This window comes from Cyrtonyx montezumae, unplaced genomic scaffold, assembly GCF_038088225.1.
Source record: "Cyrtonyx montezumae isolate F1298 unplaced genomic scaffold, pur_monq_1.0 scaffold_15, whole genome shotgun sequence".
NCBI lineage: Eukaryota > Metazoa > Chordata > Aves > Galliformes > Odontophoridae > Cyrtonyx > Cyrtonyx montezumae.
In genome coordinates this window covers 9804380-9821982 of record NW_027071881.1, presented here as the reverse complement: position 1 = coordinate 9821982, position 17603 = coordinate 9804380, and the positions used below count along the sequence as shown (strand labels likewise).

The 17603-nt window shown below is 60.3% G+C and overlaps 1 protein-coding gene across 4 annotated transcripts in view; it reads right to left on the bottom strand.

Annotated features, from left to right (window-relative positions):
• RAP1GAP2 (RAP1 GTPase activating protein 2) overlaps window positions 1-15961 on the bottom strand; it is a 43942-nt gene extending 27981 nt beyond the window's left edge. For 2 of the 4 annotated variants that reach the window (XM_065732096.1, XM_065732097.1), the window contains exons 1-3: window positions 15885-15961; window positions 13948-14064; window positions 4775-4810 (exon numbers count right to left, since the gene is read on the bottom strand). In XM_065732096.1, coding sequence (XP_065588168.1) covers window positions 4775-4810; window positions 13948-14064; window positions 15885-15934 — 203 coding nt within the window. In that variant the 5' untranslated portion in view covers window positions 15935-15961. Of the gene's footprint in view, window positions 1-4774; window positions 4811-6703; window positions 6811-13947; window positions 14065-15884 lie in introns of those variants that run through there. The other 2 variants (XM_065732098.1, XM_065732099.1) reach the window with 1 other exon arrangement.
• Window positions 15962-17603: the final 1642 nt, after the last annotated feature.

Genomic DNA, 17603 nt, shown 5'->3' with positions numbered 1-17603 from the left:
ACCCGCGTGCTCACTGCAGATAGGGGAGCGGTGCTGGGACTGCTGGATTGGGAAATCCACAGCCAGCTGTGGGCCAGCCCTGCACGGCTGTGCTGTGCCCCTCCTCTCAGACCCAACTCCTGCCACCCACCCCCCATGTCCCTGTTTGTGGCACCGACAGCAGTGCCAGCAGGACAACGTGCTCTGCACTACAACGTGCAGTGAGCAGCCCCAGCAGCGACCAAGCACCCTGGCTCACCCCCACCCTGCAGGCACCACCCCGGGCTGGCACAAGCAGGAGACACCATGGGCCAAGGGGCAGCTCCCCCTCCACCTGCAAACATTTTCCTCTTTCACATGAGGTCAGTGCCCCCCACCCCGAGGAGCCCCGACCTCTGCTGCTGCGTGGCAGGACCATGCCAAAGCCCCTCAAATCCTTCCAGACTTTTCCTCTTGGATTATATGATACCACAGGAAAAAAAAAAAAAAAACAACCAAGCAGTTTTGTGCCCATTAGAAGTCATTTCTGCCCATAAAGAAAATAGGATACCACTGAGGCTCCCATCTTCCAAGCAGTTTTCTCCCCTCTAGAAAATGGATGTGATTTGTGGCAGCTGCTCTGCTCTCGGACACAGCATCATCCAACACATCCAACTCTGCCCCGCGTCGGCCCAGAGCTGACAGTGCACACCACTCCAGTTCTGCCCAAAGACATCCACAGCAGTCCGAGCACTGCCCACTGCAGCCAGCTCGCCGTCCCACCTGCCCGCAGGTGAGCTGGGCCCGGCAGCAGCATCACAGCACATCCCAGCGCGGCCCCGGGGCCACTCCTGCGTGCTGCCGGGGGGAGGGCAGGGCTCAGCCCCGTCCCTATCTCGGCCGCACAGCAGCACTTCCACGAGGACAAAGCGCAGATTTCAGAGAAGCCCCGCGCCATGGGGCGGGCAGCCAGCACCGCACCGGCACAGCACTGCCCTGTGCTGCTCCACGGCACAGGAACCCAAACCAGCGAGGAAAACGCAGCCGACACCGACTGCTTTGCATAAAGAGCAAATAAAGCGGCGAGAGCTGGCTGGTGATTCATCCGAGACACCAGACGCACTGCCCTACTTTCACCCTCCCTTCTGTGCGTTATACATTCCTCCCTTTAAATTACCGACTCCCACCTCCGCTTCGCTGCGCTGCACTGCTCTGCGCCTTCGCAACTGCGCCTGCACACCCGTGCAGCCCTTCCACGGGGAGCACAGCGCGGAGACGAGCCGTGCCCAGCACACACTGCTGCCCGAGCACGAGAACGGGATGGAAATGCTCCCCCCGGAGCAGGAGGATCGAGTCACGCTCCCAGTGCTGGACACGAGCCCAAACCCGCCCCGAGCAGAGGGTTTTTAGGGTTTGTTTGTTTGGGTTTTAACGTGGATGTGTTTGTTTAAGCCGCTCTGATTGCCAGAAGGACTCAGAGCTCCCAGGTGCGGCCCAAGGGAAGCAGCAGCTCTGCGCTGCCGGGATGCTCTTCACACCGACGGTCCCAAGGGGTCGTTCCATTTCGGAGTGAATTCTGCTTCCTCTGCCACGTGAACCACCCCAGCGTGCACACGGGGGAGCAGCTGATTTGTGGTCCCAACACAGTCCGTTTTCCAGCAAAACTTCACAGAAAAAAATCAGGGATGAGATTACAGTCGGGGGTTAAAACAAAGACCGCACCGGAAAAGCTCAGGAGAAGTCGTTCCGATGAGATGAGCCACACACACATCCACAGAAACCAACGCGGCGGACAACAGAAGCGCCAGAAACCAAGAAGGGTTTCCCCAGGGTGAGAAGGGCGTCCCATAGCCGGGCAGGATGACGCAGCCAGCCGGGTACCGCCACCGCCCCTCCGCGGACATGCCGCCCCTCACGGCGAAGCGGCGCCGCCCCTTCGCGCGCTCACGGTCCGCCCCGTAACGCCCAGCGCCGTCCCGCGGCGGCACAGCGCCCCCCGGCGGACAGCGGCGGCACAGCGCCCCCCGGCGGACAGCGGCGGCACAGCGCCCCCCGGCGGACAGCGGCGGCACAGCGCCCCCCGGCGGACAGCGGCGGCACAGCGCCCCCCGGCGGACAGCGGCGGCACAGCGCCCCCCGGCGGACAGCGGCATGAAATCAAAGGCGCTCCCTCAACCTCCGCGGCCCTCGTCCACGCAGGACCTGGGCACGCAGCTACAGCACAACCCCCTGCAGCACTGGGTGGCACCTCCTGAGAGCGGACTGCGGCCACACGCAGCACAAACGCACGTGAGCTCTGCAGAGCAGCCCGTGGCTCTGCACACCAGAACCTCAACGCTCCCCTTCGCAGTGCCCCCAGCACCACGGGAGCCTTTGCTGCAGCAGAAGCTGCTCTGCGTGCACTGTCAGTTGCAAAGACAGAGCACCTCGGGCACAGCTGGACCTGCACTCACCACGGCTTCCTGGCACTTTGGAGGCCGGGCCCAAAGGCAGCAGCTCAGCAGCCGCTCCTGAACAGCAGAGATGCTCGGAGCTCTGCAGCACGTTTGCTCTCTGACTGCACCCACGAGTGCGTCCCAACACCTCCCAGAACAGAATGAGGCCGAGCATATCCTGGCCACAATGCCAGGACTGCCAATCCCCCTCCTCCAGCTCTCCCCCTCTGCAGCATCCTCTTACTCTCTCCAGTCTCGAGTCCCTCAGACATATGGTTACCATAGGAACTAATGAAAGCCAAATTAAAAAAAGAAAAGGGAGAGAGAGATAGAGGGAAAATCTGCTTTGAAGCTCTGGTGCCACCTGTGTGTTTGTGTTCATCACCGCAAGCAGTGGACGCAGGGCAGCCTGCTGTGCTCCACAGCTCTTCACGAGTGGGCCCAGGCCCTGCTCCCACCCCAGGAGCCCACAGGACATGGGGTGCACAGCCACCCAAGGGCCCCCTCTGCAGCCAGGAGCTCCAGGCCCCAGCAGCAGCAGATTCCTGCAGGTCACTGCTGATGTCTGCAGCGCTCGAGGCTCCTTGAAGTGCTCCCTGGGCTGGAGGCAGCAGCTCATCTTTTTGTTAACAAGTTATATGGTGGAGCAAATTGCTGACGCCTGTCATCCCAGCCAGAAGGCTGCAGCAATAATAAGAGGATGTTAGCAACCCAAAACGGCTTTTACAGATATCTAATGTGGCTCTGGCTGGGCCCCAATTACAGAAACATTTTGCGAGGCAATCTGTGCACGAAGCAGAAGCGCTAAGAGGTCATGGGAAGCGTCAGCTGCAAGTAGAGGTGGAACTGCAGGGACACACAGCTGAGCGAACACCTCTGGGCCACGAGTGAGGCTGAGCCCACAGCCCCTCCTGCACCACCCTGGGGCAGCCCCCAGCAGCACCCAGCATTGCACGGCTGCCATCGTGGCACTGCTGCAATGTGGCAGGCACTGATAACAGTGGAAAGGAGCTTCTGCTCCACAGAAAAGCACAGTGCTTGGAGGGGGCACCGCAGGCACCCACTGCTCCCATAGCTCAGCACAGCAGGGCTCTGGCTGCACTTCATGAGTGCTTGAAGTCACCTCCCAGGAGATGGCATTCAGTCCTCTATCGCACCCCGAGAGGCTCTGCAGGCATGCACTCATGCCAGGCAACACAGCAGCAAAGATGCCTCGCTATTACAAAAAATGCATTATGAGGGGAGGGGAAAGAAAAAAAACACAACAATATCTGCCCCCAAATGAGATGGGGGGCGTGGGGGAGCACAGGGCATGAGCACCCTGGGCTGTGGGCTCACAGCCCTGCCCGGCTGCAGCCCCATGCCCCAGCGTGCAGCCATGAGCAGGCACAGAAGGTCAAGCAGCATTTCTGCTGCAGAACTGTTACAAAGGCCCTGGAAAAAAAAATCAGGGCGCAGCACAGTGTGGTGCATGAGGCACAGAAAAAGAAAGCGCACTGAGACTGCCCCAAAGCTGTAAACGTTGACTTAAACTTCTCATTAGTTCACCAAAAACCTGAGCAGCAAGCTCAGCAGCAGCGCTCCTGGCACGCTGCTCACAAAGGGCATTTCACGGGCTCCGTCACGCCGCAGGTTCCCCAAAGGCTCTCTGTATATTTTTCCATTAATGAATAATTTGCACAAGTAATGATTATAAAGGGAAACCGCATGAGCAGTTATCCAGACACGTTACCTTGAGCCAGAATACTTCTGCAGCAGCACACCACAATGCCAACAGTACCGGGAGCAGCAGGAGCACACACAGTGGAAAATCCCCAACCTGGGAAGTGGGACTGGGAGAGACGGGGGCGAACATGGGGTGCCCCCACTGCCACGGTTGGCTTTGGTGGTGGGACCTTCAGGAGAGCTGCGGCCGCACGGCCACGTTCCCGGGGAGGTGTGCTGGGATGCTCGGAGCTGTCAGTGCTGCAGGCTCCATCCCTCAGCTCTGAGCCAATGCCATCAGCACACCCTGCCTCAGCCCCCTCACTGCAGGACATGCACAGCAATCTCCCAGGCAGTGCACAACCCTGGTGTCAAATCTGAGCTGAATGCCCCGAGCACAGCAGGGCCCTCCCATCGCACCCTGCACAGCAGCCACCGCACGGCTGCGACTCTTACACTCACAACATGAGTCAAGGGAGGCTTCAGAGGAACACACACTGTGAGGTGGGCACAGAAACACCCCCCAAGGGCAGGAGGACGGGGCAGCCCTGTGGAGCAGCCCCAGTACCAGATGAAGGCGGCTGGGAATGGGAATGAACCCTCCCAGCAAAAAGCCAGCCCAGCCCGCCATGCACTACACAGGACAATGGTTTGTAAGAGAAAAGGGCAGTACTCACTTCATCTTCAAGCTGGCCAGCATCGTCTTGTCAATCCTGGGGAGAGAGCAGAGCAGTGTTATGGTGGGCACAGAGCTGTGCCTATGCCACCACAGATCCCACACATGTGCCCGCGTTCAATCTGAGGACCCGAGGTACAAACCCTGCCCACACACACCCCAGCTCATTCCTATACTTCCCTCTTGGCTCTTTCATATGGGTTCATCACTCCCACCACACTCCCAAACCCACTTACCCTGTGCTTAAGCTCCCCCCACCTTGCTCCCCAGCCCCCCACACAGCCCATGTGTGATGAGGACAGAGCTGAGACGTCACTGTGCAGTGCACCAGGACATGCACCGGATCCCACAGCCCTGCAGGAAGCCCAGGCCATGGTAAGGACCCACAGTGCAGCAGGATCAGCCCCTGTGGCTCAACACTGCTTTGGTGACGAGTGACAGTCCCCACAGAATTACTGTGGTTAAAGCCATATTAATATCAACTAATGCAAATCATTACGATGCCATGCAAAATGTGATCACCACCAAAGGAGACGAGCTGTTGTTACCTGCCCCGTGGGTTAGCTCCCTATCTTTAAAGCCACCACTGACAAAAAGCCAAAGAAGTCATTCTGAAAGCTTTGCTGTGTGCGCTGCGACCGCAGCACCGCAGCTTCCACCCCGCGCTGCTGCTCCCCCTGCTCCTGCACAGCACTGCCCGCCCCACGAGGCCGTGTCCCCACGCGCCGTGCTGCGTCCCCCGCCGTGCCACCAGCCCCCGTGGGCACAGCTGCACACCCACGGCACTGAGCGAGCGTGGGGAGCCCGGCAGGGGGCAGCTGCTCCCACGCCCGTGGGAACGGATGCGGCCGGTACAGAAAGCGACTGGAGCTCCCAGCGCAGGGCTGCGAACTGCAGCTGCCGCCCAGGGCTGCGCCGGCGCCCCGGGCTCAGTCCCTGCACCGCCACAGGAAGGGCGGGGGGCTGCGAGGAGTGGGGCTGCGCGTGGAAGGGGGGTCCTCCCATAACCATCGCTTCTCACTGTGCAGAAATTGATCCTGATGTTAAACGATAAGAAAAGCTGACAGCGCGCTCTGACCGGCCGGCAGCCAGCGCTCCAGCAGCACACAGCCACCCTGCTGCTCGATGGTTAGCTGTTATCTCTCCAACTGTCAAAGTGGAGAAGAACTGAGCGAAGCCTGGATGACCCCGCGCGCCCTGCAGGGTGGAAGGCAGCGGCCCTGGGCTGCACTTGTGCCACACGACTGCTCAGGGGATGAGCCCAGCACGGCCACAAACGGCAGCTGCAAGGCAAAGCTGCAGCTCCTTCCCAGTGCAATACAATCCCAAACGTCCCAAAACTTATTTCCAAATCAGTTATTCAGAGCACTTCCCCATAATTTTTACATGCAGGAAAGAAAGCATGCAGCGAAACACCTGACTCCTGAAGGCTCTGCCAACCCTCGAGGAGCTCGCTGCTGTCCCACACCGCATCTGTTCCTCAGCACTCCCCGGCCCGGCAGCACTCCTCCCCACACCACTGCTGCCTATCAGCAGCGGAAAGCAGCCACGCGGGGAGGACACTGCTGAGTGCCCGCAGAGCTGCCAAGCTGTCAGCTCACCCATCCGCTCCCAGGGCCTGGCCAGAAACACAGCACTGCCCTGAAACGGCAGAAAACACCTTAGGGAGAAAGAAAGGAGGGAGGGCACAGGAAGAAGAGTGCCATTTTCTTACAGTCTTTCCCAATAGTTCCACACAACTCTTAGGAAAGGAGCACAGTGTCCCACTGAGATCGGGGCACGAGAGCAGCACGTCCTTCCCAGCGTCCCCGCGCTCCCAGCAGGACGGACCACGAGCTCCCGCGGTGCCGCCTCACCCCGACTGCCCCGGAGGAACCGAAGGGGGAAGGACAGCCGCGAGCACGCAGGAGCTGAAGCGAAAGCCACCCACCAAGCATAGCCACCGAAGGAGACGCTGCGCTTCCTCTGGAACATGGTGGCTGCTCGGCGCTGCCGCGGTGCTCCGGCCGAGGGCTGCGGTGGCCGTGCTGGCAGCATGCCGGGTGGGGCTCGCGGGGCACTGCTGCTCCCTGCCGGGGTGGGGGACCCCCGCAGGCCGCCAGGTTGGCCGCCCCACGCTCGCTCTGAGGCGCATGCACAGGCACACACCCACCACAAAGTCATTTCCTTCTTTTTTTTGTGACCTCAGGCTTCTCACAGCCTTATGCACAAACATCGCGTTTCCCCTAACGGCCGAAGCCACACGGCACCGCAGCGCTGAGGAGTCACACTGGGGCAAAACAGCAGCTGTGTCACAGCCGTGGGCACTCACACAGCACTGCTGTGTCACGGCAGCAGTGGCACCATCTGTGAGCACCTCGAGGGGAGGAGCTGCCCAGCAGCTCCGTGGGGCCCACAGCCACTGCTTGGGAGGGTCGGGAACGCCAAGCATCCTTCCAGAAGCCTCAGCCCTGCAGCAGCCAAAGAAAAGCCCCCATGTGCTGAGGCTCAGTGCACCCTATGTGGGATCCAGCACGTGGAGCCTTGCACAGAGGCGCTCGGACTCTGCCTGATATGGGGAAGGGGGAGGAAACGGAGGACTACAGAGAGAAACCCACGTGCAGGGCGAAAACCCAACTGTAATCCAGCTATTCCAACTCTCACCTTTCTGCCCACGTTAATCTCTCATTACAGGAAGAGATATATGATGAAAATCCTTTGCATTTTACAGCTCTCGAGGACATCTGTTTAAAAATATAAAATCCAAAGCGTGCTGCTGGCTTGGAAGCTGTGGCACCACAAAGCACCTGGAGCTCACAGCCCACTCCTCCCCAGCCTCCTCCAACACAGAGCCTGTGCTGCTGCAGCACAACGCTCGCACTTCTCTGCCCGCGGTCACGCCTGGCTGACACACACCAGCTGATCCCTGCCCAGAGCTGCTCACCATTTCCACGCCTGAGCACCGCAGCGGGAGCTTCCCCGCGTGGCTGAGCTCTGCAGTGCATCACAACAACGCGGCCGCAGCAGCTCCTGCACACCCTGCAAACAGCGGCACGGCGGCAGCAGCCATGGGAAGCCTCAATCCACAGCTGGCATCGCATCAGAAACCACTCTGAGCAAAGGAAAACAGGAGCCCTCCATGTAGAAATGTGCTTTTAAGCACCGATTACCGCAGCTTGCTCTGCCACCTCCGTCCCCGTGTGAACTCACTGGTTCGGAGCTGCAGGAGGCATCGGGCAAACAGTGCGGGCTGCAGGAAGCAGCACAGGGAGCTCCCGGCCCCGGGGCCCATCAGCATCGGCTCAGCCCCACCAGCACCTCCCCACTGTGCCAGGAGTTTGCCTGCAAGGACACATTCCTCCTTTGCTTTTTCCCTCCGAGGTAACTCACACATCGGGCACAAAATAACAGAGGAAAAAAGCTTCCTCCTTTCAGAGCAGGTGCAGCCATATCAGAACTGATCAGCCAAAGCCAGGAACAAAAGCCTGGGGGAAGATGCCTCCGTGGTGCCATCTGCATGACACAAAATTACAGGCTCCCAGGGGATCTCCAGCAGAACCAGCAGAGCACATCGCCCAGCTCACCGTGCAGCCCCGACCTGCTCTTCTCCAGGCACAAAGCAGCGCATCCAAATGTTGACAAGCAAACAAATACAGCCCAGCCCAGCCCGAGCTGTGGGGCCGGGCAGGAAGGGGGTGCCCACCTTTTTGGGTGGCTCCATGGTGGCACAGCAAGAGCAGGCAACAAAGGAGCGAGATGGGAGGGAGGAGAGGCCGCAGTAATAACAATGTGCTGACAACTGCGTGCCATTAAAGCTTAATGAGTACAAACTACTGGGTTGATCCTGTTTACAAAGGGAAGCACACTGCCAGCCCATGCTGGAGCTGTGGCTGCTGGGCAGCCCTGCTGAGGATGGAGCTGGGGCAGAGGGGTCGCCTCCAGCACCTTCCCCAGTGCCCAGCTGCACTGCAGAGGAGCACAGCCACGCTCAGAGACACACATCTGCATGGAGAGCCTGGCACAGCTCCCAGCAGCACGGGGTGCTCAGTGCAGCGACAGTACCTGAGCACGGGGTCTGCACAGCACAAAGGGCCCCCAGCCGAGCTGGGTCCTGCCCAGGAAGGGCAGTGCGATTCTTCCTTGTGCTGTGTGGGCCGAGGGAGATGGATTGCATCATTAGTGCTTTAATATTGCATGTGGTGCACTGAGGGCATTCATCTTTCCATTATGGTTCTCAGGAAGGTTGTGGGCACCCAGAAATATTAGATTTTGTCCTGGCAGGAAGAACACGCTGTGCGTATCAGCAGCCTCAGACCAAAGGAAAAGAGTCCGAATTACTTCTGACTCAGAACATGGAATATTTTTAACAGCACTGCTGCTGGAGCAAGATGAAGTGAGGACCTCAGTGCCTCAAGCAGCAGCATCCCACCAAGGCAGGGGCTGTGAGCACGGCTCTCCAAGGCAGCCACCCCAGAGCCGGCAGCAATGCAGTGCTGAGCAGTGAGCAGAGCAGCTGCCTGCTCCAGCAAAGGGCAGCGACAGCCACACACCCACCGGGCACACACTTGGGGTGGGGAATTCAAGGGCCTCTGTCAGACAGAGCCACTCTGCTCCTCAGGGGGGAACTGAGCTGCACCGGCTGTTTACCTAAAGCCCACTTGTTAAACTCATTAGAGAAGGCTCATTACATCTGAGGTTTAACTGGGAGGATCAGCCTGAAAAATAGAGCAGCAATTGCACACACATCCAGACAGAAATGGAGAGCTAATTCCCAGCAGAATGCTCAACAGGCCAGAAAATAGCAAGGAAGATCAGCACAGTCATTATTAGCAGCCTTAGAAGCATTTAAGAGGGGCAGCCCTGCCCCAGGTGCTCCTCCCTAAGCAGCAGGCAGCAGTGGGAATGTGCCCACTGGAGGAGCCTGTCCCCGAGCAGCCCCCTCCCCACGGCACCTGCCCACACTGCAGTCCTGCTGAGCACACACAGCTCCGTGGGTGCCCGATGCACTCGGCAGCACCTGGCCCAGCTCCTCCTGCAGACGGACACAGATCTCACCTGGTCACAGTGCTCACACAGCCATCCCTCAGACCTTCGCTCCCTGTCAGCCTTCTTGGCCCAACCCGAGCTCAAAACTCTGTGTACAGAAGTGATTGCTTTCCAAGGCTCGTGCACCTTAGACCTCCATCCAGTACATTCTGCCACGTGTCCACATTCTCCACCTCTCTGCATCACAGCGTTCCTTCTGTGCGGGCTCAGCACCAAGGAGGGTGCTTCAGGCTCACAGCAAACACATGGGGCCTCTGGGGTCTGCACACACAATGCTCGGGAGCATCCCATGAGGAAAGCCAACCCTGGGATGCTGACAGTGACAGCAGGTCCCTGGGCAGGGCTGGCACGGCTGCCCCCCATGTTCCCCGGCCACCTGGGCAGCTGCCACACGGTCCTCACCACCACCTCTTTGCTGAGGAAGGATGTGCTGGGATGAAAGTGGACAAACCACCAGTTCTGCTGCTTCCCCGTGGTGGGCAGGGGGTCGGCAGCAGCACGTGGAGTTCTGGAGCTGCACCCGGGGCAGCAGGGAGAGCACAGCCCAATTCCTGCAGCAAGCAGGAGGGGATGAGACCACAGCCTGCAAAGAAACTGTGGCAAGACAGAAAAAGAACTAAAAATGCAAAGCACTTGGCACAGCATGGGGGTGGGAGGAAAGCACGGGTATTAAACTGGAGCGCTTTGAGGCCAGAAGTTAGGAGTGTATAAGCTTTAATACAAGCGGTCCCTGGAACTGCTCCCTCAGGGGAACTGTAAGGAAGAATCCGTCCGTGGAGCCCCGCACGCCTGCAGCCCTCCTCCTGCAGAGTGCTCAGGGACACCCAGCCCCGCTCCCCCAAGGCCTGGGAGCAGATGGCTGAGCCATGTCTGCCTGCAGCCAGGAGCACTGGTGTGGGATCGGGTTTGGGCAGCAATGGGAACTTGGACTCGAGGCCAAACATGTACATGGCTCCATCCAAACGCCACGAGCAGGACGCACCAGGTTTGGACACGAGCTTGTCGAGGCCCTGCTACATCTTGCCAGCATCACCTGGATTTTTCCACCATTTGGGGCAGGTTTGCAAGATCTGGGCTAGATCCAAACACAGCCTCCTGGTTGGCACCCAGCTTGGAGGCAGATGTTCAGCGTAAGCAGGGATTCATCTGCCCCCGTGAAATTGGAAAGAGGTCTGGGGAGGATGAGCTGTTTTTAGCTCCTGGAAAAAACGCCTCATGGTAATGTTGCTGCTGAAGCCCCGTTCCTGTTTCCACAGCAGCCGCTAAGGATGCGCAGAGCAGCCTGGCTGCAGGTGGGGGGCAGCAGCAGCAGATGGGCTCCGAGCAGCCCCCAGACCCACTGCCACACGGCGCTCACGGGGACGGGGGAGGATGCCACATCTCAAAGAGAGAAGTGCTGCAGCTGTGGCTGCCACGAGCTGCCCTATGGGAGGAACCGGCAGCAAAGGCAGAGGGAAATGCTCTCTGGAAGCAGCGCTCGCAGGGAGCCCGCCTGCTGGCTGCAAGCACGGCTCTTGTTGAACCCGAATTTACACTTGCTGGCTTGTTTCCAACTCTCAATAAATCGCACTGTGGGGACAGATATTCTGTCCCTTGTGCTCCTAAAGCAACAAGCAGCTTTAAATAAAACAGTAAAGCCTGGAGCAAACAAAAGATGAAGTAAAGCAGCATGCAGCAGGATTCATCTCATGCCTGTGCACAAGGATGCCAACAACACGCAGCCCTTCCAGCCCCACACCAGGCACCACTCACTGCACACACAGGGGTGAGCAGCACGAAGGAGGCACCGTGCTGTGCCACACCGGGAGCAGTGTGGGGTGAGGGTGCCCGGGGACACAGCACGGTACCCTCTCTCCCTGTCCTATTTGTGCCACACAGCAGCTCTGCGGGCTCCCCAGCAGCGAGGTGCCCTGCTGCAGGCAGCTCCGTACCCTCAGTGCCACCAAGAGCTGCTCAAAGCTCGTACCAACCACAATTCCCAGAGCAGAGCACCAAGAAGCCCTTCTGAAGTTGCCTCCTTTGAATTTTCAGCACCTAACACAAGCACGGGCACTCACTCCACCGAGTGACTGTCACACAGAGGGCACGCTGCTGGGGAGCAGGAGCTGCCCCGTCCCCATCCCCGACCCAGAACGCCCGCATGCCTCCAGCTCACTGCGTTATTCAAACGCAAACAGAATTGTGAAGCGTTTCAACAATAGCTCTCCCAGCTGCGCCTCACGCTGACATCCAGCCGAGCCCATCCCGGATCAAAACAAGGAGCAACGCAGACCTCAATCTCTCCCGCATGAGGCTTACCGCACAGATCCGCATCCCAGTCCCCACACGCTGTTTAAATCCTTCCATACACTGCGATCGCGGTTCAGATCTGGAAGGACTCGGAGCACCTTACCTTGATTTCCCGGCTGCTCCCTCTATGCACAATTAACTCCGCCAGCATCGGCGTCGGATGAACGCAGACAGACGGATTTCTCCGCCCCGCGGCCGCCCGGGGCGCAGCTGCAGCTATGGCACCGTGGCTGGGGGTGCTCCGCGCCGACAGAGGCACCGCCACGGGGCGGGGGGTGGCCCGGGGGGGGGGCACGGCCACGCTCCGCAGCCCCGCAGCCCCCCCGCACTGCATCGCACCGCGCCCCGGGGCCGGGGAAGGATTGATGCTCGTGGGGCTCCGCAGCATCGCCGGGTGACCCCGGCGGCACAGCTGGGGGCTGTGCCCATCGCACCTCCCTGCGGCTGTCAGAGCCGAAGGACTCTTTGGTAAAGAGAGGCAGAAGACAAAGAAAAAAAAAAAAAAAAAAAAGAGGAAAAGAAAAAAAAGCCCCACCACGCTAGAAAATGGAGCAGAGATCTGCAAATTCCACTGAAAACCACACTCCAGCCTCGTGTGAGCCCCTCCATCTGCTACGGCCGAGCTGAACACACACGCAGACTGCAACCACACAAGAGAAGAGTTCCCAGGGCCAAACTCTGCACCCAGAGGAATGAAAGGCAAAATTCCCGTTCCTCCTGATGGGGCGGATGGGGCACTCACCCCCACTCCTTCTGAGGGTGCAGGTACTTGCAGGCAGGCACGCTGTCACACACCAGCAATCCCACCCAAATTAAATGAGTTTTCAAACAGTGACTGAAGTTGCAGCTGCGCACAGTGGGATTGGAGAGCAGAGGCCTCAGAGCTCAGAGCTGGAACAGAGAGCCCTGCTGCACACACAACTGCATCGGGCTCCATGCCCCCATCCTTCTGCAAACACTGCTCAGGTGAGACCCCGGAGCACTCTGGTGTGTGTCAGTAACCAACACAGCACCTCCTCCCGCTCACTTTGTCATCCCCACCACACAAAGAAAGAGCTCCTGGGGCTGCAGCAGCTCGGGGCCGTGCCCTCCACCCTCGGGTGCCCCCTGACGCAGCTCCACGCCGTTCCCCCATGTCCCATCACATCCCCAGGGGGCAGAGCCCTGCACGCTACCCCTCATCGCTGGGGGTCACCTCCCAGCCCACCGGGAAATGGAATCGATCCCAAGGAATTAACTCCAGCAGCACTTGACGCTATTTATCACAAGCATTCAGGTTCCACGTGACACGCGTGCCTGGACGCTGAGATCAACGCAAACCTTGATGGCAATTTGCAAAAACTCATTAAAAAAAATCAACAGTGATCACAGTGAGTCTGACTGCTCCCACAAAGCCTCTCTGGTGGCAGAGGAATCCCCATCTCAGGAAGCAAGTCACACTCCAGCCCTTCCTCCTCCTCCTCCTCCTCCTGGTCCTGCTGTGTGCCTGTGGGCAGCCCCCAGCTGCAGGCAGCCGTGCTGCAGGGCTCCAAGGGGCTCTGATGGCAGAGGAAAGGCATCCAGCACCCAAAAGGGGCTGCAGACCCACCAGACTTTTATGTTAACAATGTTTTACACTCAGCTCTAACACAGCAGCACTGCGCACGGCACCAGAAGCAGAAGGAGCCCTCACGCACACCCATGGTACGGCTCAAAAACGCATTTCCAAGGAGTTCTGAGGGAAAGACTTCAAGCACTGAACACGATCAGGGTGTCAGAGCAAACACCCTCCCAGAGGGATCGCTTACAGCTGCCCCGGGGCGGGGCGGCCCCCAGACCCCAAAGCATTTACGCAGCGAAGCAGGGGCACGGTGCAGTTACCTGCTGGGTGAGCCCAGGTCAGCGCGGCTGACGATGCGGTGCTGCTGGGGGGAGTACAGCCACTGGAAGGCCGTCAGCGTCCTCTCCTCGATGCGGAACCGGCCCTCCCTCACGTACCTAAAAATAACAGTGAGAAAGGCTGAAATATTTATTAGCGCAGCGCTGCCGAGAGAGCGAGATGCAGGGAGCAGGGAGCAGCCGGCCCAGAAACGCTGCTTGAAGTTGCAAGTCAGGCAGTAATAATAGCAGCATGTTCCTAAAGGAAAGCAGCAAAATTACAAATCAGTGCTCGCACCTGAGCCCGGCCTGGAGCGTCCCCACAGCCCCTGCCCGGCACCGCCCTACAGCAGCACCCCCTGACATCCCCAGTGCAGCTTCTCATGCTCAGAACGGCTGCAGAGCACTGTGGGACACTGCCCCGGGACACCGAGGCACAGCACGGCTCAGCCCGAGGTGACGGCCGCCCCCCCAGCCCCCCCAGCACCGCGTGTCCCCCTGCTGAGCCCCAGCGCCAGCAGGGCTGGACAGACGCCTTCCTAACCTCGTTTGGAATGCCAGGCCAATGCTGAAGCTTAATGATAATCAAGTTAAGAATCGATGTTTATTGTTGTGATTAAAGAAGAGCGGGTCCTCTGTTACGTGAGCAAGATGCCCGTGCCGGCCTCTGCTCCCACGTCCAGCACAAATCCCAGCTGCCTGCGTCTCAGCTGCACTGCACACACCCTCCTCTGAACACGAAATGTCATCAGCAAGTCGTTAATTATTTAAAGCCTCTGTAGCACCACCTGGGGATGCACACACACACACACACACACACAGACACCTGGAATTTCACTTCCTGTGCCCATTAATTGGGACAAACAGAAGCCAGGCACGGCACAGGGCAGCCCGCTCCGGGCAGAAGTAAGCTGGGGGGGATCCCAGAGAGCCCCGGATCGACTGTTCGCTGATTTTCCTGGAAGATGAGTGCAAAGGCTCTACAGTCCTAATGCTCTCTGGCAGCTCCTGCATGCGATAATGTAAAAAGCAGCAACACGCGAAGAAAAACGTCTTCTGGGAAGGAAGGAGGGAGTGAAGAGCGATGGCAGAACAGCCGCGCCAAGCAGACATCACAAGGTTGTGGCTCTAAGTTTGCAAGAAGAGGCGCTAAGAAAACTTAAACAGCCAAGGAGAGGGGAAAAAAGAAAATCCTCAGATGCTTCCCCTCCCCGCCGGCTCCCAGCCAGCCCCGGCCCCGCTCCCCGGACGCGGGGCAGTCCTTGGGCCGCTCCCAGCTCCGCGTCACCCCCGGAGCCGCTCCGTCCGCAGCCTGGCATGGCTACAGCGCCCTGCACAAAAGTCACACGCCTCGAACGTCACAAACTGCACAATTAAAGATACAAAGATACACAGAAAGCTCGTTCCCAATGTCAGCCTGTCCCAGCGGCTCCGGCCGCTGCCATCGTTCCATCCACGGAAGGAAACAGCGTGTAACCACGCTCCACCGCTGCCCCAGCACCCCTGGCTCCTAACGGCAGCCGCAATGACCCCACAGCATCCGTGCCCGTCCCCGAGACTTTCCCCGTGCATCTCCAACAGCCGAGCACGCGCGGGAGCAGGGCGCTGCCAATCCCAATGCTCCTCCTGTGTAGGACGGGGGCACTTCCCCAAACCACGAAGCCCCGGACCGGGGCAGCTCCGCGACCCTCCGCTGCCGAGAACCGCCCTGAGCTGTTCCGCCTGGAGCTCCGCGCCCGTCTGCACGCACACTGCAAAGCGCCCGGAGCCCCCCCAGGTGCCGGGATTCCCCTCCTGGCCCCGGCACAGCCACACACACAGAGCTCAGGACCCCTACGCACACCACCCCCGACCCGACCCGACCCGACCCGACCCGACCCGACCCTACGGAGCCCCTCCCAGCGGCGACCGCGACCTCCGCACCCGACCCCCGCACCCACCAGCGCACCAGCTCCCAGCGCCGCTCCCCCGCCGCCTTTCCCGAGGCCATTCCGCCTCCGGGCGGCCCCGCCGCGCTCGGAACTCCGCGCCGTGGGGCGGGGCGGGGCGGGGCGGGGCGGGGCGGGGCGGGGGGCGGCTCTGCGGGAGTCCCGGACCCCCCCGAGGTGCGCGCGGTCAGCGCGGAGCCGCTCCGGTTACGCAAAGCGTTACGCAACGCCCGCGGGGGACATCGGCGCGATCCGCGGGAGCTCCGCTGTGCGGAGTGAACTCTGCGGGGCAGCAGCGCTCGGCCGCGGCCCCGGGAACGCACCGTCCCATCTCCCCGGGAGCGCACCGTCCCATCTCCCCGGGAACGCACCGTCCCATCTCCCCGGGAGCGCACCGTCCCATCTCCCCGGGAGCGCACCGTCCCATCTCCCCGGGAGCGCACCGTCCCATCTCCCCGGGAACGCACCGTCCCATCTCCCCGGGAGCGCACCGTCCCATCTCCCGGACGCGCGGAGCACTGAGCGGAGCTCCGCCGGGGGATGCTCCGGAGGGGGTCCGTCGGGTGCCGGTGTTCATCCGTGGGAGCAAACGGCCCACTAACGCGCAGGAACGTCGAATGAGAGTTTCCGTCGTCCTGCACGCCCAACCCGCGCTCTGTCCGAGCGCTGCTTTCCCTCCTGCGGTGCCCGAAGCCGCCGTCGGCGTCTGGGGAACGGATGGGGCTCATTCCGAAGAGATTCAAATCGTCCTCAAAGCGGTTTATCAGAGGGGATGTTCTGACCCCGGATCTCACTCCTCTGATCCGTAAGCGTCGTTCCGGAGGTCTGGGAGAGCGAGAGGAGAGCCCCACGGAGGGGTTGGTCCCGGCCCCTTCCCCCGTCCCGGGGCCCCCACGCTGCGAGCCCGGCTCGGCCGTGCAGGAGCAGCTGCCCGGGGCACGGCAGCTCCAGCGGACACCTCGCACGTGAGCTGTCAGACCCCTGCGAAAACATCGAGCTGCTATTCAGTTCACTCAGACTCTCAAGCGTTCAGCCTTCAAGGAGCTCCTCGTTAGCTCCTCGCAGCAGCCGACACGCCGTCCCAAATCAATTGCAGAGCAGCGTGCGGGGCCAAGTTAGACCCGTGTTGTTCAGTGAAATACATCCCAAATTCCCCCCGCGGAGAGCTGCTGGGGGCCGCCAGGGGGCAGGGCGGGCACGGATGCGTATCTCCTCACCGCAGCTGAAGGTGTGGCCTCAATTACGGTTTCAGACGCGTATCTGATCTCGTACTATTGCTCCCGGTTGTGTCCTGTCCTTAGAGCTCCGCACTCATCGCATCCCCTCGTTTTTGTCGTTTTTCTTGTTTCAGAGCGCTGCAGATCCGGAGGGGTCGGCGCGGAGCAGCCCATGCACTGCGGGGCGGCCGCTCGGGGCTCCTCCGGATCCGGGGCTCCTCCGGATCCGCGGCTCCTCTGAATCCGGGGCTCCTCCGGATCCGGGGCTCTGCTGGATGCTGAGCGCTGCTGCCGCCCTCGTGCACGGGCACGGCCGTGTCCCGGAGCAGTGACCTCGTTCAGGGGCAGCTGCCTGTCCCCAGATGCCTGACCTTGGCTGTCTGCAGGCGTGTGTTTTATGCATTGGAAAATCAATGAAAGCTGAACAGATCTGCTGAAACGCGATGTGCTGCACAGCCACCCTCCCCCACCCCGCCTGTAGTTCACTTCTGCTGGAGGAGCCACATGGGCCGGG